General features: G+C 36.2%; 1 protein-coding gene across 2 annotated transcripts in view; it reads left to right on the forward strand.

Annotated features, from left to right (window-relative positions):
* The window catches only part of LOC124717155, a 62,177-nt gene extending 37,924 nt beyond the window's left edge, over window positions 1-24,253 (forward strand). Inside the window, exons 1-2 of one of the 2 annotated variants that reach the window (XR_007005711.1) lie at window positions 23,915-23,956; window positions 24,032-24,253. Coding sequence is in view for 1 of the 2 variants with exons in the window: in XM_047243914.1 (XP_047099870.1) it covers window positions 24,032-24,183 (152 nt within the window). In the remaining variant the exon portion in view is untranslated. Of the gene's footprint in view, window positions 1-23,914; window positions 23,957-24,031 lie in introns of those variants that run through there. The other variant, XM_047243914.1, reaches the window with a different exon arrangement.
* The last annotated feature ends 262 nt before the right edge of the window (window positions 24,254-24,515 follow it).

Raw genomic sequence — 24,515 nt, forward strand, 5'->3', positions numbered from 1 at the left:
GGTAGGAGATGAGATACTGGCACAATTGAAGCTGTGAGGATGGGTTGGGAATTGTGATTGGGTAGCTCAGATGGTAAAGCACTTGCCCACGAAAGGCAAAGGTCCCAAGTTCAAGTCTCAGTCTGGCACACAGTTTTAATGTGCCAGAAAGTTTCATCTCAGTGCACACTATGCTGCAGAGTGAAAATTTCATTCTGGATCACTGAATGAAGTTCCCAGACATGGGTTCCTATCTTCAGTTTCTTCCTTGAGACACCTGCTACAGCCCCTTGAGGTTTATCACAACATTTCTGGGACACCCTGATGTCCTTCATCACTACCGCTGCTTGATTTATGATCGTACACACCGGTACACCATGCTGGTAAATCTGATGGAAATAAATAACCACAGACTTTGAGATGTGGTACAGCAGAACTTCATTTTTTGCCAATATAAATGTTGTGTTTACGCTTTTAAAACGCCCAGGAAAGCTTTAAAATTACGTTTTAAGAATTCTAAATTTCAACCCCCCACCCTGGAAGGTCAAAGTAGTGGAACCTCTTCTTTTATAAATCAAGCACTGGTCATTACCAATATTTTACTTTTTTAATAAAGACTGCAAAGCATGTATATATTTTTAGGACCAAAAACATCTTCTACAAAGGCTTTCAATGGCTTAGCATTAGTACAGGCAATAGAGAGAAACACATATGTTCAAAAACCTGCTAACCAGAGCATATAGGTAATGTGGTGGAGTTTCTGACTGAATTACACAACTTTCTTTTTGTAACTCTTCCTAATCCATTGAAAATCTTTACAGAAACTCTTAATGTTTTAGGATATTTTACAGTTAAAACTACACCTATAATAAAATAATATTGGAAAAGAATGGCAGACTGTCTTGGAGAAAAAAGTAATTGACTTACAATTGACTTACATTCCTTCACTTTTATATTTTATTGGCAAAATTGCATGAGCTTTCCACACTGTTGTTAGCAGTTTCAAGTCAGTCTGTCTGTTGACAGTTAGAAAGGTGAAAATGTAAAAAAGAATAAATTTATGCTTAAAGACAGATACTGCAAGCTATAAAATGTTATTGTTTTATCTCATTATGTAATTACTTGTTAGCTATGGTAGGTTATACAATGATTCTTTGTATCCCCTTTTGACCTACTGACAGTCAGAAGACGACTCCTTACAGTCAGAAGCTGGTAATGTCATTAATGTGAAATGTGATAGTGTCAAAAAATACAAAAATAAAAGAGACAATAATATTCCACAGTGCTGTCATTTCATTTTCTTTCATGTAAAATGGTTAGAGGTTGTCAGGACCAGATCTTTAGCTTACGGCAAATAATGGAGAAGTGTTACGAGTGAAACAGGGAATTGTATCTATGCTTTATAGATCTAGAAAAGGCATATGACCGGGTTCCTAGGAGGAAGTTATTGTTTGTTCTACGAGATTATGGAATAGGAGGTAAACTTTTGCAAGCAATTAAAGGTCTTTACATAGATAGTCAGGGAGCAGTTAGAGTTGACGGTAAATTGAGTTCATGGTTCAGAGTAATTTCAGGGGTAAGACAAGGCTGCAACCTGTCTCCACTGTTGTTCATACTATTTATGGATCATATGTTGAAAACAATAGACTGACTGGGTGAGATTAAGATATGTGAACACAAAATAAGCAGTCTTGCATATGCGAATGACTTAGTTTTGATGGCAGATTCGATTGAAAGTTTGCAAAGTAATATTTCAGAGCTATATCAGAAATGTAAGGACTATGGTATGAAGATTAGCATCTCCAAAACGAAAGTAATGTCAGTGGGAAAGAAATATAAATGGATTAAGTGCCAAATATGAGGAACAAAGTTAGAACAGGTGGACGGTTTCAAGTACTTAGGATGCATATTCTCACAGGATGGCAACATAGTGAAAGAACTGGAAACGAGGTGTAGAAAAGCTAATGCAGTGAGTGCTCAGATACAATCTATTCTCTTCTGCAAGAAGGAAGTCAGTACCAAGACTAAGTTATCTGTGCACCATTCAATCTTTCGACCAGCTTTGTTGTATGGGAGCGAAAGCTGGGTGGATTCGGGTTACCTTATCAATGAGGTTGAGGTTACAGATATGAAAGTAGCTAGGATGATTGCAGGTACTAGTAGATGGGAACAATGGCAGGAGGGTGTCCACAGTGAGGAAATCAAAGAAAAATTGGGAATGAACTCTATAGATGTAGCAGTCAGGGTGAACAGGCTTAGATGGTGGGGTCATGTTACACGCATGGGAGAAGCAAGGTTACCCAAGAGACTCATGGGTTCAGCAGTAGAGGGTAGAAGGAGTTGGGGTAGACCAAGGATAAGGTACCTGGATTCGGTGAAGAGTGATTTTGAAGTAATAGGCTTAACATCAGAGGAGGCACCAAAGCTAGCACTGAATAGGGGATGATGGAGGAATTTTATAAGGGGGACTATGCTCCACACTGAACGCTGAAAGGCATAATCAGTCCTAAATGATGATGATGATGATGATGATGATGATGATCATGTAAAATGATATGGAGATACATGATGACTGTCCAATTGCTCTGATGAAAAAGAGAAATAGATGTAATGACAAAGGACATTAATGAATATATATTGAGAAACAATTGCCAAAATACCAAGGCTGCTGAAGAGAAGAGGTGTCTGGGATGTTCTAGACCCAACACCATATACAACTTTTAAAACATGCTCCTGTTTTGCAAAAATACTATTCCTGTCATTTCTTACCCCAAAAGTTGATTCCATATCTTACTAGTAAATGAACATGTGCAGAATAGATTACTTTCCTCATTTTTGAATTGCCTGTAGTAGTAATTAAATATACCAATCAAATGTTTGAGGAATTGAATGATTGACTAAAAATTGTGGGTCATGTCCATATTCTGTAAAAAACACACATATATACTTTCCTTTGTTTATTGCAAATTATACAAACAGCACAACAAGTATATCATTTTATTATATTTACTGGAATATAATTAACATTAGAAAATTGCAGTTACAGTGAAAATTATCTTCTTGTGATTGCTTTGCCAGAAACAAACTCACATTTGTTGTCCAGCAGCTGGGATTTTGAGGGAAAGTAGATCATGTCCCCATCAAGGGCACTCATTGTGTGAAAGTTGTAGGCAAATAGGTAAAATTGACAGCATTACACAATCACAGCTTGTCATTCTTTAGCATGACTGGAGCTGCTGATTTACTGATCTTCACCTTCAGCAACATACCACTTATCTCCTTCTTTAGATCCATCCCATTATATTATATTCAGGTAGAGGGAGGCATGTTAAGGAAGAGGTTTGTTAAGGCTTCTTTTAGCTTTGGATCCATGATTTCTCCCCATTCTGGATAGAAAAGCATAGGCTCTAGGATACTGTACCTATCATCTAGCAAACTCCAAATTTTCCTAGCAGTTAAGTCAACCACAAACTATCTGAATTTCATTAACATGTTAAAAGGTACAAACATAATATTGGAAAGGAAGGGAAAAGACATGACGGAGTCACATCAAGTAGTAATATTAGTGGAGACACTTTTAAAATAAAACACACGAATATCAAAAAGCATGGGATGTCCCTAAGGGAGGTTAAGAGTTTGTCCCTACTCTCTGCAGGTGAATTGAAAGTTTTAAAAATAGTTGGAGCACCAAAAAATAAAAATTTTAGGGTTAGGATGGAAAATCAGCAAAAATGGTACAACACAGTGCTAGATATATTGCAAAGCAACTGATTTTGCCTATAAATTTAAATTTATTGAGAAAAAAGGAGTAATCCCAAAATGTTTAAAAAGGAGCAAAGCATTTCCAGGATTTAAAGAAAAAGATAAAGGAGATCCAGGAAACTATTGACCCATAACAATCACAACAGTTCTTTCTAATATAGTAGAAACAGCAATTAAAGATAGAACTATAAACTTCAGAGAGAAACAAAACAACTTAAATTAAGCACTATATGTGTTTAAAAAGAGGAAATTCACTAACACTGCATTGACAAATTTCACAATACACATTGTTGAGGGCCTTGTCAAAGGAGAGTATCTTACTCCTTTCAAAAGCTTTTGATTGCCATAAAAATTTTGTAGAGAAACTGGACTGCTACAACATAAGAGGAAAAGCCATGGATATTATAGAAACCTCTGTTGAAAACAGACAACAGTATGTTGAAATTAAACATCAGTGTGGAAATATAGAGAAAAATGTCAACTCTGATTTTGTGCAGTTAAACATGGAGTAGCTCATGGTTCAGTATTAGGACCTCTCCTCTTTATCTTATGTATAAATGATATGGACACTGCAGTAAATGAAAAAGTAATTGCATATGCCAATGACACAATTTTATTGGTATAGAGTGACTCAGTACAGGATATGGAAAAGATAGTTGGTAAGAACATGCAAATGGCAGTGTGGTATTTTTTGAGATAATGATTTAATGATCGACAGAAAGAAAACAATTTGTACAAAATTTGCAATAAAGAAAACTAACTGCCAAGAGGATTTTATTCTGAACATTGAGGATGTAGACTTAGAAGAAGTGGGCTGTGTTTCCGGGAACAGAGGTGGACAAATTTCTAACATAGCAAGAACCACACTGATATGATCTTTTCTAAAACAAGTACATACATATACTTACTGAAAACAAAACTGTGCTATATGTTGAAAATGGAAACGTTGCTAAAATTGTGCTACAAGATTATTTTCCCATGCATATTGTACCATATACCACTATGTGGAGGAACAGCAGATCTATACATTCAGAGAATTTTGAAACTTTAAAAGAAAGCCATTAGATGCATAGTAAACTAACACTATGGGAATCTTGCAAAACAAATTCATAGAATTTAAAATATTTGCTGTACCAAATTTGTCCATACATGAGACAAAAGTTCTTTTAATGGTAAATTGTACAGCACTTGTAAACAAGATTTTCATGACCACAACACAAGAATGAGAGAAAATTATCATGCCTGCAGTAAACGATTGAAAACAACCGATAGGGACCCTGCAAGTGCAGGAAGGTTATTTTATAACAGACTGACACTTTGCATAAAGAGTGAAAAGAAAGTCACAACATTCAAGTAAACCTCAAACGACATCTCATCTCTCAATGTTAGTATAAGGTGAAGCAATACTTGCAGGTGAATCCATGAAAAAATGTCATTTTAAAGTTGGGAATGGAGTAAAACACTTTCTTTTTCATTTGGAAACAAATTTTGACAGAAGGAAAAAGAATAACAGACTGTAGTGGTGAAAATACAGTAGATAACATACAGACCAACTGTATTTGGTGCAAATATTATTTAAACGAGTTTTCACTATGTATAAATGTGTAAATGTCTGCCTGTGTAGCTAAGTGGTTAATATGGTTGACTGTAATGTAGATGGCCCAGGTTTTAATCCTGGCCAGGTGGGAGATTTCATACACCCAGGGGCTGGATGTTGTTTTGTCATCATCATCATTCATCATCACCAACCTGCAAGTCACTAAAGTGATGTCTACATCTACATCTATAAAGAGCATTCAAAAATAAATAAGTTGGAGGATAATTACAGAAACCAGTATCTGTATGTTAGAAGTATTGACCCTGGCTGTTGAGACACTTGTCTCACTATGACACAAGTTGGTGAACGGCTATCTCATAAAATTCCTGGGCCTGCGATGTTAACCAATTCTGCACATACAGCTGGACATCATCATCCAAGGTGAATCATTATGCTGACGTTCTTCTTTGACTAAGATGGCCCCCTTCACTTCCTGCAGCATGGGACAACAGTGAATGCCCAGCATTACTCGCAAACCTTGATCACTCTTTGCCAAGAAATCAAATCAAAACAACCAGGCAATCTCACCCGTGGGGTCATTCAGCTCTACGACAATGGAAAGCCTCATATGGCCAACACAGTCATGGCACTCCTGCAAAAAATTCAAATGGGAGGTTCTTGGCCACCCTCAATGCAGTCCAAACCTCTCTGGTTGTGATTATGCCATTTTTGGCCCCCTTTAAAAGGCTCTGAGGGGCAAACAATTCACCTCAAATGATGATGTCCAGCTGTACATGTGGAACTGGTTAACATCACAGCCCTGGGAATTTTATGAGACAGCTATTCACAAGTGTCTCAACAGCCAGGGTCAATACTTCTAACATACAGGTACTGGTTTCTGTAATTTTTTTTAAAATTTTTATTTGGTATGCGTATTTCATAGATCCGTACATGCGAGTGATTCGCCTGGATGTGGAATGCGTCAATACAATTTTACAAATACAATTAATTCTATAGAATAGTAATATAATACAATGATATAGATATTAATAAGTGTCACTTTTTCTCATTTACAAGCTGACATTTAACTAGTATAGCAATTCTCAATATAACGTTATAACTATAACATTAACATAATATTGTATCATCCATCTAATAACTAAGAGACTAAATACATCTATTATTAAGGGAGGGCATTACTTCTGGAAAATAATTCATCTAACGAGTACAGTGGATGGTAAAGCAGGTATTTTTTAACATACCTTTGAACAGCGTTTCATTTTCTCTTGTACATTTAATATAATTAGGCAATGCATTAAAAGTCTTTATAGCAGCATACTTTACTCCCTTCTGTACAAGTGTTAAATTTTTTAGTTCAACATGTAGATCATCTTTACCTCTAGTATTGTAGTTATGGTATGAACAATTTGTTTCATACTGAGCATAGTCTTTATTAACTATATTCATCAGAGAGTATATGTACTGACATGTTGTGGTCAGAATACCTAACTGTGTAAAAAGTTTTCTACATGAGGTTTGTGTAGGAACCCCACACATGATTCTGACTGCTCTCTTCTGAGCAGTTAAGATTTTTTTTTAGGCTGGTGAATTACCCCAGAATATTATGCCGTAACTCATTAATGAGTGAAAGTACCCAAAGTAAGATGATTTTAAAATGTTGATGTCCCCAAAATGTGTAATGATTCTCAGAGCAAAAGTTTCTGATGAAAGCCTTTTTAGAGTAAGGGACACATGCTCTTCTGAGTTGAGCTTACTGTCAATGTGAACCACCAGGAGTTTAGTGGTTTGCACCTGTTCTAGTTCCTGGTTGACATGAGCAATTACTATATTTTCTAGGGTTTTATTTTTTGTGTGGAACTGTATAAAATTAGTTTTTTAATATTAACTGAAAGAGAATTAATTGAAAACCAAGCTGCAACTTCTCTGAGTATATCATTAACATCAGTCTCCAAATCAGCAGTAGACTTACCATCTACAACAATGCTTGTATCATCAGCAAACATTGTGAATTCACAATTTTTACTAATGGACAGGGGTAAATCATTAACATATATTAAAAAACAGCAAGGTTCCAAGGGCAGATCCCTGGGGAACTCCTTGCTGAATTTTGCCCCATTCAGAATCCACTAGATTAGAAGATCCTTTGTTGCAGCCATTTAGAACCACCTTTTGTTTCCTGTCTTCAAGATATGATTTTAGCCAGTTACCTATAGGCCCTTTGATTCCATAATGATAGGCCTTCTCCAAGAGTATCTTGGCCTTGGAAATATCACAGAAGACACCAACTGGTGACTTCTTACTATTAATAGACTCCAAGACATCATTTGTGAGTGAATATATGGCATGCTCTGTGGAAACCCCTTTTTGAAAACCAAACTGTCTGTAGTTAATAGTATTAAGTTTATCAAGATGTGCCACAATCCTGTTATACACTGCCTTTTCAAGAACCTTTGAAAATGTTGTTAAGAGAGAGACAGGATGATAATTTTTGACATCTGTAGCATTGCCAGACTTGAAAAGAGGTCTTACAATGGCATATTTCATTCTCTCTGGAACAACTTCCTCATAAAGAGACGTGTTGCAAATGTGAGCAAGTACTACGCTTACATCATTACTGCAGGCTTTCAACAGTTTACTAGAGATGTTATCTATACCTGAAGATCCTTTACTTTTAAATGAGTGAATTTTTTTTTTATTTCATTAACAGTTATGAGTGTTACATTTATATCATTAAAACATTGTGGGAGGTTAAGTTTCAGAATATTTGCAGCTTCCCTTATGTCACCACTGCAACCTATTTGAGAGGTGACACTTAGAAAGTGGCTGTTAAATGTGTCCGCTATCTGTTTACTATCAGTTATTTCCAAATCGTTAATTTTTAGGACAGCAGTTTTTTCATCGTCAGATGGTGCAGTACCTGTTTCCCTCTTTCTTACACTCCAAATCGTTCTGATTTCATTGTTTGAACAGTTAATTTCAGATTGTATGCACATACTTTTAGATTTTTAATGACTTTAGTTAAGATTTTGCAGGATGTCATATAATATTTCATCTGGAGGGGATTATTGGATTGTCTGGATATTATATACAGTTCTCTTTTTCTCTGGCATGATGTTTTATGCCCTTGATGAGCCATGGTTTTTTGCTTGATTGCCTGTTCTGTAGTCTACAGACCTTTTTTGGAAAGACATTTTCAAATATACCTGATAATTCATCAGTAAATAAATTATATTTTCTATTAACATCATTTGCAAGATAAACATACCTCCAGTCAGTCTCCCGAATGCATAATTTGAATTTTTGGATATTTTCCTCATTCATGTTTGTAATGGTTTTCCACTGTGCACTAGCTTTGTAATTAGGCCTCTGGCTCATTTCTTTTTGAATGCCCCTTATACATCTACATCGATACTCTGCAAATCACATTTAAGTGCCTGGCAGCAGGTTCATTGAACCACCTTCACAATTCTCTATTGTTCCAGTCTTGTATAGCGTGCAGAAAAAACGAACACCTATGTCTTTCCATACGAGTTCTGATTTCCCTTATTTTATCATGGTGATCGTTTCTTTCTATGTAGCTCAGTGTCAACAAAATATTTTCACATTCAGAGGAGAAAGTTGGTGATTAAAATTTCATGAGAAGGTTCCACCACAGTGAAAAACACCCTCGTTTTAATTATGTCCACCCCAAATCCTGTACCATTTCAGTGACACATTCTCACCTATTTTGTGATAACACAAAATGTGTTACCCTTCTTTGAACTTTTTTGATGTACTCCATCAGTCCTGTCTGGAAAGTATCCCACACTGCACAGCAGTATTCTAAAAGAGAACAGACAAGTATAGTGTAAGAAGTCTCCTTAATAGATCTGTTACATTTTCTATATGTCCTGCCAATAAAACACAGTCTTTGGTTAGCCTTCCCCACAACATTTTCTATGTGTTCCTTCCAATTTAAGTTGTTTGTAATTGTAATTCCTACATATTTAGTTGAATTTATGGCCTTTATAGTTGACTGATTCATCATGTAACCAAAGTTTAATGGATTGTTGACTGATTTGTCATGTAACTAAAGTTTAATGGATTGCTTTTAGCACTCATGTGGATGACTTCACACTTTTCATTATTTAGGGTCAATTGCCAATTTTTGCACCATAGAGATATCTTTTCTAAATCTTTTTGCAACTTGTTTTGATCTTCTGATTACTTTATTAGTCAATAAATGACAGTGTCATTCGCAAATAACCTAAGTCAAATGAAAAGACTTGCAGTAGTTGGCCAAACAGCCACAGATGGGGTCTCCAGACCAAAAATGCCATTCAGTTATTTTGTTTCAATGTCTAAATATTTTCTGCATTATGGGTAACTTATATGATTGAAAAAATTAATTTTCAGTTTTTGTTCATGTCTTAACATCTTCTGCAATATGCCACAAAATGTAAAATTTTGTAGACTTTCCTTATGTCTGCAAGATTGTTCTATAAATTATTGTAGCTATCAGTATTTATCATCACTGTGTACTACTCTCAATTATCTGTTCACAATATTATCACAAAAAACTTGTTTTTATGTAACAATGACAAACGTCTAAGAATTTTTTTTTTATTCTGTATAAGACTAGCAACATGATATGTCTAATATCATTCTAAAATATTATTTATGGGTAGAAAAATAAAGTGAATAACTCAAATGATCAAATTTTACCCTCTCCTCTCATGTCACATAAGCACAGCAGCTTTCTCACTCACAAGGTCATGAAAGTAGAATTTCAAATCTATGCATACAGTCAGATATGATATTGGGTAATTTGTTTGTTAATACTACAACCACAAATATCTGGTCATACCTAGAACCATGGCCATGCCTGTGTCTCTTATGACATTGGTAATTTTCTGTTCAATTAGCCATTATCAGTCCTTTACTGAGGCTACTAATGAATTTATTCTTTGAAATGCTGGATATTTTATTTATTCTTTGAAGTGCTGGATATTTTATTTAAAAATTAACAAAAATAAAATAGCTATTCACAAATTATGAATTATTATTAAGAAAATTTACACAAATTTCTTGGGTGCCTTACTGGCTAGCATCACATAATGAGCACAAATTATAGTCTTTTGATGTGCATTTATTACAGACAGTTTGCTTACACTTATGACATTTTACAAATGATTTGTTTCCAATGCAGTCAGACTTTACATGGCAGTGTATTCCCTTTTCTTGTCTGTGAGGGATATCTTCAGGGGTGGCAAGAATCTTTTTGGTTGCTATGTTCTTTTCCACAAGCTACTCTCACAGCTACAGTATGAAACCCTGTATTTCAAATTTCTCTTATTTGGAGGGTTGTATGGTATCCATGAATTTATCCCATGTGAATCCAGTAAGTTGCAAAATGTGTGAGCAGGTCAAGATCTGAATGGTGCTTCAACTGACTATTGTGAGCCATTTCATTGATGTGACCAGCCCATATTTAGGACAGTTATAAAATGTAATTGTATCTGGCTGCTTTTTCAAACAGTATTAACTTTCACACAAGGATGCATAGTGCCAATAATCAGTACTTTCTTGCTGCTCTTTCCCTGATAAACAGTCAATGTGATACCATTTTTCTTCAACAATACTGTACTATTTGACCATTCTTTTGCCTTCTTGACAGAGACTGGTATTTCCCTGTAAGATCAATTTATGTTGCCCACAATACTTGTCGAATTTGCTTTTGCGGTTTCAGAGAGAGTCCAGGAGACAAAAAAATTGTTATGTGTGACATTTATTCCCTTGTTTGAGTAAGGATGCACCAATTTTTCCACAATTAAGTTGCTCATTGCTCAGCCTAGTCACATCTTTTCCTAGATAAATGGAAGCATTCACAATATATTTGGAATGGCCATCCAGTACTTTTGCCCATATTTGTCTGGTTTTGAGTCAATGAACTGTGTGAACCTGCAGTGGCACTTTGAAGGAAAAAGCTGTTCATTGATTGCTACATATGCACCTGATACGTAGCTACATTGTGCATTCACAATAAACTCATACCACTTTTCTGTACCACTTTTCTTCCTTCAGTTTGTCTGATTTTGTGGATCTGATGTAAAATCTGAGAGAATGCATTATCTCTCTGAATTTATCATGAGCCATTGCTGCTTCATGAAATTATTTCCCCAGTACACTGACCACAGTGAGCCTACTAATAAGCCCTTAGCTCCTAGTGCACCATGGACAAACAATATAGCTATAAAAGATTCCAGTTCTTCAACTTTAATAGTCCAGATATCTGAATCCAGCACTTGATGTACTTTGGTCTCAGTGCATTTTGCAACATGTTCCAAAATTTTGTCCATTATCAAAAGATGCCAAGCACGATAGCGATCTCGTCCCATTTCTTTGAAATGGCTTACATGTACCCTTGACAACATCCATACAATATTTATTGTCAACAGATGGGTAAATAAAATAAATAAATATTAAGAGAGGGTCCCCATGGTCTTTGAATTATCAATATGTGCCTGCTGAGCAATCACCTGGTCGTTCCATCTGGAGCTACAATATCTCGACCTGAAAGAAACTGAATAGTCCACAACATTGGTCATTTCTGTATCCATTGTAGTCCTGACAACACCCATGGCCATGAGTAGATCTAGACTGTGTGGGAGCTGTCCCTATAAAAGTCAAAGGTTAATATCAAAATACATAGAGTGCATTCACAAACACGCCTTTATAAATCTAGTGTTGTGCCTGCAATAACTCAAGAAAGCTCCAACATATAAACATAATTATTGCAAGAAGAGTGTGTCTTTGCAGCATACAGGTAAACGTTAGTGTATAAGTTCACAGCATTTTTATTTCACACATTGGTATTCCAGTTGCTACCAGTTTATTTATCAACTGTAGTTCTATTTGTAGTTCATTGTTCCTATTTGAATTCGCATATTGTCATTTTGTAATTTGGAGATAGTGAGTGGAGCTGTGGATGCTAGAAAAAGGAGTGCCAAGTGGAGAAATTGGAACATTTCTGACATATCCTTCTGTTTGAGTTCAATAGAGGGGTGACAGCAGTGGAGGCAGCCAGAAACATTTGCTCCATGTATGGGAATACTGCCATTGGACAGAGCTCAGTAACAAAATAGTTTTCTCATTTTAAGAAGGATTATTTTGATATTAGTGACTCTCCCCATTCAGCCATTCAGGAAGACTTTCAGGGTTCGATGAAGATCATTAAAACACATTGCTCCACAATGATCCATGTCAGTGTACTTGAGAATTGGCAGATATTAAGCTCGAAATTTACAAACCAAGAAAAACCTGAATTTCCAAAAGCTGCTTGTAACATGGGGATAGATCCAACAGATGAACATGAAATGTCCAAAGTAGCAAAAGCTTGAAACCTAAAATGTCAGCAGGATTAGATGAGGTGCCTCTTTATATCATAACAATGACAGCTGCACAAATCACGAGGCCCTAGGCTTATGTAGCCAGCTTATCATTTTGTGAAGGATCGGTCCCGGAAAGAATGAAAATGCCAAAATTTAAGCCAATATTAAAAAACGGCGACAAGCATAAGGCAGAAAGCTTTTGGCCGATATCCTTCCTTCCAGCATTTTCCAAAAAATAGAAAAATTAAGAAGCGCAGAATGAACAAATATCTAAATGATCATAAGTTACTAAACAGAAATCATCAGGCCTTCCAAGCAGGTAGAAATACAGAAACAGCACTAATGTGCTACACTGAACAAATAATCAAAAATCTAGAAAAAGACAACAGCATAGTAGGAATAAATTTAGATCTCTCCAAAGCATTTGATACAGTCAATCACAGCATTCTTTTAGGAAAACTGGAAGCATCAGGTATTCGTAGGACAGGAAAAAGGTGGTTTGAATCTTACCTACAAAACAGAACACAGATTATAGGACTGATATCAGATTACTCCAACTACAAAATAAATTTAGTATCAGATGCAAACAAAATGGAAATAGGATTGCCGCAAGGCAATATTCTAGGTCCCTTATTATTTCTTGTCTACATAAATGACTTTCACACCTCAGATGGAGCAGCAAAGGCCATACTATTTGCAGATGACACTAGTGTGATAATAGATACACCAGAGCAAATGCTACAAACAACTACTGATCAAGCAATAATGAATGTCCACACTTGGTTCAATGCAAACTGGTTGACATTAAAAGCAAATTAAAAAATTATATGCCCTTTGGGAAAACATGTCAAAATGTAAATCTTGATTTGATGTTGGGTGACAAGGTCATAGACAGAGTAGCATCAACAAAATTGCTGGGGATTCATGTAGATGAAAATCTTAATTTTAATTATCATGTAATGAAACTTGTGCAGAAACTTAACTCAGCCTGTTTTGCTCTTAGAATTATTGCAAATGTTTGTACTGACGAGGGTGCCAGGATGGAATATTGTGACCATTTTCAGTCTCTTGCAACATATGGAATAATATTTTGGGTTCCACCACTTGCTGTCTAAAACAAATCTTTCTGTTACAGAAGAGGGCTATCCAAATAATAACACACTGTCATCCACAGACACAATGCAAACCCTTATTCAACATGCTTAAAGTTCTGACAATACCATCCTTATATGTATACAAACGTGATTCATATCTTTGGGCCCACCTTGCAGATTTTCAGACAAATGCCAACTTGCATAACTACAATATTCAAAATAGCACAGCACTCCACACTCAGTGACCAAAATGGACCCACACACAAAGGCATGTGAGCCATATTGGTGCAAAACTCTGCAACATACTGCCAGCCAACATGAGAAAGTTAGAAGATGAAAACAGCTTTAAAATAGAATTTAAAGATTTCTCCTTGAACAGTGTTTTTACTTGGTAAATGATTACTCAGGTCAATTCTGATAATGTTTCTATTAAGGCAAAACTGGAAACCCTGTCTTTCATCCCCTAAAGTTTCTGTTAATTTTTTAAATCTGATGGACAGCTGTTGAGTGTGGTAAAATCTTTACTGAATTACTGTAATGAATATAAGGGCTTCCGGCTTCTTGTTGTTGTTGTGGTCTTCAGTCCTGAGACTGGGTTGATGCAGCTCTCCATGCTACTCTATCCTGTGCAAGCTTCTTCATCTCCCAGTACCTACTGCAGCCTACATCCTTCTATATCTACTTGGTGTATTCATCTCTTGGTCTCCCTCTACGATTTTTACCCTCCACGCTTCCCTCCAATACTAAATTGGTGATCCCTCTGAGGCCTCAGAACATGTCCTACAAACCGATCCCTTCTTCTAGTCAAGTTGTGCCACATGCTCCTCTTCTCCCCAATTCTGTTCAATACCTCCTCATTAATTATGTGATCTACCCATCTAATCTTCAGCATTCTTCTGTAGCACCACATTTTGAAAGCTTCTATTCTCTTCTTGTCTAAACTATTTATCGTCCACGTTTCACTTCCATACCTGGCTACACTCCATACAAATACTTTCAGAAACGACTTCCTGACATTTAAATCTATACTCGATGTTACAAATTTTTCTTCTTCAGAAACACTTTTCTTGCCATTGCCAGTATACATTTTATATCCTCTCTACTTCGACCATCATCAGTTATTTTGCTCCCCAAATATCAAAACTCCTTTACTACTTTAAGTGTCTCATTTCCTAATCTAATTCCCTCAGCATCACCCGACTTAATTCGACTACATTCCATTATCCTTGTTTTGCTTTTGTTGATGTTCATCTTATACCCTCCTTTCAAGACACTGTCCATTCTGTTCAACTGCTCTTCCAAGTCCTTTGCTGTCTCTGACAGAATTACAATGTCATCGGGGAACCTCAAAGTTTTTATTTCTTCTCCATGGATTTTAATACCTATTCTGAACTTTTCTTTTGTTTCCTTTATTGCTTGCTCAATATACAGATTGAATAGCATCGGGGATAGGCTACAACCCTGTCTCACTCCCTTCCCAACCACTGCTTCCCTTTCATATCCCTCGACTCTTGTAACTGCCATCTGCTTTCTGTACAAATTGTAAATAGCCTTTTGCTCCCTGTATTTTATCCCTGCCACCTTCAGAATTTGAAAGAGAGTATTCGAATCAATATTGTCAAAAGCTATCTCTAAGTCTACAAATGCTAGAAACGTAGGTTTGCCTTCCCTTAATCTTTCTTCTAAGATAAGTCGTAGGGTCACTATTGCCTCACGTGTTCCAACATTTCTAAGGAATCCAAACTTTTATTTATCTATTTATTTATTCTTTGCCCATAGACTCCAGCTGAAAATCCGGCTGAGAGTATTGGGTGTGTCATACAATAGCCTATTAACATCAAACCTGATTTCATTGTATATAAATGAAACAAATAATTAAACAGAAATAGTCCATAATCATACAAAGGTTTTACATGTTTCACATTATATGTACACACAAATCCAAACAACATACAGAAATGATAATCGTTAAAGGTACATTTCAGTAATGATATATTTCAACACCATCTTAGTATTCACTCAAACTGTATATACATTTCTCTGTGAGATATAGTTTCAAATGATTTTTAAAACATTTTAGATCTGTTTCTTTTTTAATGATTTTGGGGAGTTTATTAAAAAACCTTTTTCCTGCTTCTTCTGGGGCAGTCATAGACAGTTTTAGATTTCTGTTTATCATGTAGTAATTTTCATTTCCTCTTGTACCGTGTTTGTGTACATCTTTATTTAGGAGGTGTTTATCACTTGACCTTATCGCCATTATGCTTTGGTATATGTACAGTGAATATACTGTCATAATAGTATAGTGTACAAAAGCTTGCCTATAGCTCTGTCTTGGTGGTATTTTTGCAATGCACTCACTGCCATTTTCTGAATTGTGAATATTCCTTTTAGGTAACCAGCTTGTGCATTTCCCCATATATGAACTGAATAAGACAAATGTGAGAAGACTAGTCCATAATACATTGATCTGAGGACTTTATCATCCACAGTCTTAGCTGTTTTATGCATGATGAAGATCTGTTTGTTTATCTTTTTACACGGTGCATCTATGTGCTCCCCCCGTGCCAAATGTTTGTCTATTATAGTTCCTAGAAAATTTGTGCTGGTTACTTCTTTATAGTCTTTCCATTTATATTAACATTTATATTATAATTTTCACTATTCTTGGTCTGAAATACTACATTCATTGTTTCAGACTGATTCATAAACAGGTTGTTTTGTGTTAAATATTTATTTGTATTTTAAATAGTCAGGAGTGCTTACTTCTCAAGCTCCTCCTTTGTGTCAGCTGTGCAAATGATTGTTGTGTCATCAGCATACATTATACGTTTCTGATTTATATAGCTAGGGAAGTCATTTACGTAGAGTATAAATAGTATTGGCCCAAGCACAGACCCTTACGGCACACCGTGTTTAACTGTTTGTAATTCTGATCTGTAGTTTGTTATATTTCCCCCACTAGTATGTCTGATTTCTGTGCATTGTTTCCTATTTGTAATGTATGATTTAAGTATGTCATAGCATTTTCCTCTAATTCCATACTGATATAATTTCATCATTAATTTTGAGTGGTTCACACAAACAAATACCTTAGACAGGTCCATAAAAATCCCACAAGTCTTTTGTTGCCTGTCAAGTTAATTAAGAATGTGGTCAATTATATCTGTTGATGCTGTTTTTGTTGACTTCCCTTCTCTGAAACCATGTTGTGATGAATGCAGTATACTGTACTTTGTTATAAAAATTACAATTCTATTCTTTATTACCATTTCATAGATTTTAGCAAATGTTGAGATCAATGATATTGGCCTGTAATTTCCTAATTCATCCCTGTTCCCTTTCTTAAATATTGGCTTCACTTTACTTACTTTCAGTGAATCTGGAAATATACCTTCTTCTATCGCAGCATTCAACATGTGTGTCAATGGTTTTAATATACATTCCCTGCATTCCTTTATGAGATGAGATGTGACACCATCCAAGCCAGATGAATGTTTAATTTTAAGTTGTTTTATTAGGTTTGACACTTCTGCATCTGTTGTAGGTATGAAAACCATAGTGTGATTTGTATGTGGGGGGTTTAACAATTTACTTACTGCATTTGTTTTATTTTGACTTATTAATTCGTCTACTACAGTAATATAATATCTGTTAAAAGTATTGGCTACTTCGAGAGGGTTTGTGTTGCTTTTCCCACTCATCAGTGGGCAGATGTCCTCTGCCCGATTTGTTACTTTTCGTCTCTCTTCATTAATGAACGACCGTAAACCTTTCAAGTAGTTCTTTCCCTTATCTATAGACATCCTGATGAATGATCCTTTAGTTTCTCTGATAAAACTACAGTACTCTTTCTTTTTTATTTTATACAGTGTGTTGTAGGCCTCAGTATTTTTTTGTTTGGAGAGGTCATAATACACCCTCAGATTATTTCTGGCATGAATTACTTCTCCAATCACCCAGCTTTTCTTTTTTTGTTGCTGTTTGACAAGCCTTTTACTAACAGGACATGTAACATCATAATAATAATTGAATAAAGAATAAAACTGGTTCCATTTGGTGTTTGCATCTTTAACTGAATATATTGTATCCCAGTTTTCTGCCTCTAACATCTTTTTTAGCAGATTTATGTTATGTGGGTAGTTCTGTCGTCTCATCTCCCATATCTTTTGCACTGAATCACTAGTCTTCATATTTATGTCTATCATGATTGCAAAATGGTCTGCTAATGTGGAGTTTATTACCTGTGTGTCACAATAGCATGTAGGAATATTTGTTATTACGTGATCAATAATAGTTTCACTATGCTTTGTTACTCTGGTTGGTTTATCTATTTTTATTTTTAGATTGTATATGCACAATAAGTCCAGTAGGGTCTTAGTATTGTCTGTATTTTTACTCGTGTCTATGTTCAGATCTCCTATAATGATCAAATAAGCATATGTTTTTGAGAGGTGTTGGATTATATCTTCCAGCTGTTCAAAGAAGGTTTTAATTATACCATTTGGTGATCGATACAAACCTAATACACAACATAAATTCCCAGCAATTTTAGTTTCCAGTGCTGCAGCTTCAAAGCTCAATTCTGTAGCATATTTTGTTATATTTATGGCTTTGGTTGATTTATAGTTAGAAAAAATGGCAACCCCACCACCTTTATAGGAAGTTCTGCAAAAACTGGCTACTTTCACATAATTCTTCAAGTTGTACATTCCTATGTGATTTTCTTTTACCCCATGTTCTGTAACTACTAGAATGTTTGGCCTATACTCCTGTAATATTACCTAGAGTTCCTCTGTTTTACTGTTTATGTATTGAACATTTTGGTGAAGTATTCTAACAGTTGGCTTTAAATGTAATAGTTCCCCTTCCTGTAATATACTAAGCACTTCACTTGCTCCCTTTGCTTCTGGTACTATGCAGTGACTTTTTTCAGTTTGTGTCATTAAACCTGGATCGTATCTTTGTCCGGTGTTTATATTCCTCTCACTATTGTGACACTGGTATTTATGATGGACAGTTTTACTTACATCTTTCTCCATGTTCTCTTTCTGCTTACTCGGTACCATAAAAAATCCTCACTTAGTGTAACAGGTCTCCTAGTTCTCAGGCATCTGTCTTGATTGGAAGCTGCTTCTGCTGTTGATCTCCCAGGCCTCAGGTACCTCTTCTGTGTGGTTGCTTTTGCTGGTGGCTCCTGTCCTCCCCAACTTGGTGACTGTCCTTCTTTGTTAGCTGCTGTGGCTAATGACCTTTGTATGTTTTCCTCACATGCATTTTCATTGCCTTGAGGTAGTATTATGGGGTCTGCTGTTCTGGATGCTGTTGCTGATGACGACAGCTCTGCTGATGATTGTGGTGATTCTGCTGCTATTGGTTTATCTGACACTGCTGCTGAGAATATCTGAGCCTTTGCTGCTGCTAACTTATCTTCCCTGAGGTCGGCTTCTATCAGTTTTTCCATTCGTCTGTAAAGAATTCACGTTAGTACTTTGCAGCTATGACTTATTAAACTGATACTTCGGTAATTTTCACATCTGTCAACACCTGCTTTCTTTGGGATTGGAATTATTATATTCTTCTTGAAGTCTGAGGGTATTTCACCTGTCTCATACATCTTGCTCACCAGATGGTAGAGTTTTGTCAGGACTGGCTGTCAGTAGTTCTAATGAAATGTTGTCTACTCCGGAGGCCTTGTTTCGACTCAGGTCTTTCAGTGCTCTGTCAAACTCTTCATGCAGCATCATATCTCCCATTTTATCTTCATCTACATCCTCTTCCATTTCCATAATATTGTCCTCAAGTACATCGCCTTTGTATAGACCCTCTATATACTCCTTCGACCTTTCTGCTTTCCCTTCTTTGCTTAGAAATGGGTTTCCATCAAAGCTCTTTATATTCATGCAAGTGGTTCTCCTTTCTCCAAAGGTTTCTTTAATTTTCCTGTAGGCAGTATCTATCTTACCCCTAGTGAGATAAGCCTCTACATCCTCACATTTGTCCTTTAGCCATCCGTGCTTAGCCATTTTGCACTTCCTCCCGATATCATTTTTGAGACGTATGTATTCTTTTTTGCCTGCGTCATTTACTGCATTTTTATATTTTCTCCTTTCATCAATTAAATTCAATATTTCTTCTGTTACCCAAGGGCTTCTACTAGCCCTCTTTTTACCTACTTGATCCTCTGCTGCCTTCACTACTTCATCCCTCAGGGCTACCCATTCTTCTTCTACTGTATTTCTTTCCCCCATTCCTGTCAATTGTTCCCTTATGCTCTCCCTGAAACTCTGTACAATCTCTGGTTCTTTCAGTTTATCCAGGTCCCATCTCCTTAATTTTCCACCTTTTTGCAGTTTCTTCAGTTTTAATCTACAATTCCTAACCAATAGATTGTGGTCAGAGTCCACATCTGCCCCTAGAAATGTCTTACAATTTAAAACCTGGTTCCTAAATCTCTGTCTTACCATTATATAATCTATCTGATACCTTTTAATATCTCCAGGGTTCTTCCATGTATACGACGTTCTTTCATGTTTCTTGAACCAAGTGTTAGCTATGATTAAGTTATGCTCTGCGCAAAATTCTACCAGGCGACTTCCTATTTCATTTCTTAGCCCCAGTCCATATTCACCTACTATGTTTCCTTCTCTCCCTTTTCCTACTCTCGAATTCCAGTCACCCATGACTATTAAATTTTCGTCTCCCTTCACTACCTGAATAATTTCTTTTATCTCAACATACATTTCATCAATTTCTTCGTCATCTGCAGAGCTAGTTGGCATATAAACTTGTACTACTATAGTAGCATGGGCTTTGTGTCTATCTCGGCCACAATAATGCGTTCACTATGCTGTTTGTAGTAGCTTACCCGCACTCCTATTTTTTTATTCATTATTAAACCTACTCCTGCATTACCCCTATTTGATTTTGTATTTATAACCCTGTATTCACCTGACCAAAGTCTTGTTCCTCCTGCCACCAAACTTCACTATTTCCCACTATATCTAACTTTAACCTATCCATTTCCCTTTTTTAATTTTCTAACCTACCTGCCTGATTAAGGAATCTGACATTCCACACTCTGATCCATAGAACACCAGTTTTCTTTCTCCTGATAACGATGTCCTCCTGAGTAGTCCCCGCCCAGAGATCTGAATGGGGGACTGTTTTACCTCCAGAATATTTTGCCCATGAGGACGAATTCATCATTTAATCATACAGTAAAGCTGCATGCCCTTGGGAAAAATTACAGCTGTAGTTTCCCCTTGCTTTCAGCCGTTCGCAACACCAGAACAGCAAGGCCATTTTGGTTAGTGTTACAAGGCCAGATCAGTCAATCATCCAGACTGTTGGCCCTGCAACTACTGAAAAGGCTGCTGTTCCTCTTCAGGAACCACATGTTTGCCTGGCCTCTCAACAGATACCCCTCCGTTGTGGTTGCACCTACGGTACGGCTATGTGTATTGTTGAGGCATGCAAGCCTGCCCACCAATGGCAAGGTCCATGGTTCATGGGAGGGGGGGGGGGGGGGGGGGCTTCCTGCTTAGGGAAGACAAAAGTAAAGCCTTAGAACAAACAGTCTATGCAGTTACAATACTGTTAGTATACATGCATAAAAGGTTATATTACTGTGTCTTGTATGACCAAGTATTATTCTTTGTACATTTTCTGTAGAATTTTGTATGTATTATTCTTTGCGCTATTTAATGTAAAATTTTGTATGTTCCTTTTGTACTAATTGTCTCCCATGAATTTGCGTGTACTTTTGGACAATATCCATACAATATTTATTGTCTATGGATGGATAAATAAATAAATAAAATAAAATAAAATAAATGTGATGAACTGTGATCATTCCACCATCGTGTGACATCTGGCATGAAATGGGTAAGTTCCAAAAATCATGTGTATGGGTACCACATGCTCTAAGCCACAATCACAAAAAACAATGGATGGCTATACATGCATCTCTGCTTACTTGTCTCCAATTGGCTCATGAACAACATCAACCATTACTATCCAGTATCATTATTGTTGATGAGAAATGGTGCCTTCATGCTAATATAAGGAAAAGAAAGGGCCCAAACAAAAATGCAGCTCCCCATACAAAGACCTGCAAGCATCCACAAAAGGTAATGTTATGCATTTGGTGGAATAGCAATGGTGTGGTGTACTATAAATTGGTTCCCCAAGGTGCAACCATCACTACTGCCATTTATGATTAATAACTGAGATGTCTTCTGGACGCAATCCAAGAACAGTGACCAGGAAGACAGTGTGAAGTGATGCTACTCTGTGATAAATGACAGAAAACTCTATACAGGAATTGGGTTGGGAAGTTATTCTACACCCACATTATTCACCTGATCTTGTTCCCTCAGATTTTCCACCTTTTGTGCTCTCCATCAAACAACCTTCAAGAAACTTCTTTTCTATATGAAAATGTGGTCCAAAAATGCCTTGACAAATTCTGTCCCCCAAAATCATGTGGTTTCTACAGTCATGGAACTGAAAAGTTGCCACAGCATTGACAGACTGTTGTAAACAGTGAAGGAGAATATATTATTGATGACTAATGTCTCTGTTATGTGAACTTATGGAAAAACATTACTTATGCACCAACCTAATAAAATAACATATAAACATGCTTATTTCTTCAGCATAATTCAATATATCATCATGTGGTGTAACATCATTTTCTGATGAAGAATCTAAAACTATAGGTTATGGCAATTCTTCCTCAGATGGAAACACCAGTGGCTAACCCTTAGATTCATGAACCAAAATCTCACTTCAGCCATTTACAATGTCCTGTTCTGTTCTAAGGCATTTGGCCATAATACTTGTGTATATTACAAGTACTGTTTACACAGTTATGATGCATTACAAACACTGTATTTCATGGAACAAAGCACTGTTGGTGTGATACTTGTGTACATTTTCAGACATGTTCCAGTCTGATCTTCCTCCCCTCCACTGCTAGAGAACTGCTAAGGTAGTGACATTAAAGTGAATTTTGAGTTTGCTGGTCAAAGGTAATCTAAAAATAAACATGAAGCTGTATGAGATATTAAATCACTATAAGCACTGCATTTTCCCATGGTTTTAAGTGAATCTGGATTCTTCTCTTTTAAGGTTTCCCAATAAAAAGTAAAGTGAAGTGTGTTCAGTAATTATCTAATTTGATAAAAAGTCACAGAAATGCAGCAAACTAGGCAACAATGGAAAATACTGAGAAACCAAAGAATTGTGGAATGGGTTACAAATGATGCAGCTGCAGCTGTTGTGTTAATACCTTTAACAAGCTGAGACTACATGAGAAGTGTTCCTATAAAATCTTCATTCTTTGCCTTTCTAAATCTCTCTCTTGCTACCCGTACTTTCAGGTATCTGGTTATCAATTTTAAATCAATCACATATTTGCCATGCATCCTTTTTTTACACAAAAATATTAAAATCTTCATTAAAATTTGTCTGTAGTCCCATTCCTTAATGGGGCACACTGCTCTACCCTTGTTTTTTAACTTAATACTTGGAAGACAGATATTTTATGCATGTTGTGTATTTATTGACTCAAATTCCTTAAACTCATCTCCACAGCAACCTGGAATTCCCTGAAGAGCACTCAGGTTTGACAAAATTTATGTGTTTTTTCTCATTACATTGAAGAAAGTAATTTACAATGAAATATATCTACAAAATTAAATTGGATAGTTAGTACAAATGCAACACCAACATGTAATAAGTCTGTATTTATTAGAGACCCTTACAGACAGTAAACTCAGCAATGAATGGCAGACTGCACATGGAATGATTGTGGCAGCCCATCCAAACCAAGTTCATTTTCCAGATGAATAGCAGATTAAGTATCAATGTATGATTCAAAAATGTCAAAACTAGACATGACCCACTTTCTTACTCAGGCATCCAAATCTACATGATTATGATGTTTTACTAACTCTTTGATGTTAGTTTTCTAATTAAGTTCTTTTCCATACATAATTATAAGTAAGCTAAGGAAAATGTGGGAGGTAATAAAAGCAATGAAAGAGGATAGATTGCTACTCACCACATAGAGGAGGCAGCAACTGACACACAGGTACATTTAAAGTAAGAGATAGAGCCAGGCATTTGATCTACTTTTAAATGTTCCTTAAATGTGCCTGTCTGCCACTCAGTATCTCTTCTGTGTGGTGAGTACCAATTTATGATTGTAATTAAATCTACATGAAATTTTTATCATATGTATATTCTTTTGTTCTGCACAGAAAATGGAGAAAGGTGCCACAAGAAAGTTCCCGAAAACACAATGTGCGGGCCACATTTAGTGTGTGGTTCTAAAGGTGTGTGTGTGCCCCTGGCTAGAGAAAATGTGGAAGATGATGAAGACAGCTCCGATAGCTTGAACAGCTCTGAGTAAGACCCTGCATACAAAAAAGCAATGCCGTGCTTGCACGTAACTTCTATAAGTTTTAATATTTTTCAGGAAGGTGAAGTTCAATGTAACTTATAGATAATTCTGAAAATAAACCATTATAAGTATTACGTATTTCTTTTGTGTTAGTATATAAATGCAAGATATACACATACTGATGTACTCAGACTGAGCACTATTATACAAGTTTATACAATTTTATTGGCCTTTTCTGTAGTTTCTTGTAGCATTTTCTCTTCATACATGTTATGATGTATTTTTTAAACACTCGTCTGCATAATACACATTTAAACTCTCCACTTGGTTCATGAAATCTG

Source organism: Schistocerca piceifrons, chromosome 9 (assembly GCF_021461385.2).
Source record: "Schistocerca piceifrons isolate TAMUIC-IGC-003096 chromosome 9, iqSchPice1.1, whole genome shotgun sequence".
In the NCBI taxonomy this organism is placed as follows: Eukaryota; Metazoa; Arthropoda; class Insecta; order Orthoptera; family Acrididae; genus Schistocerca; species Schistocerca piceifrons.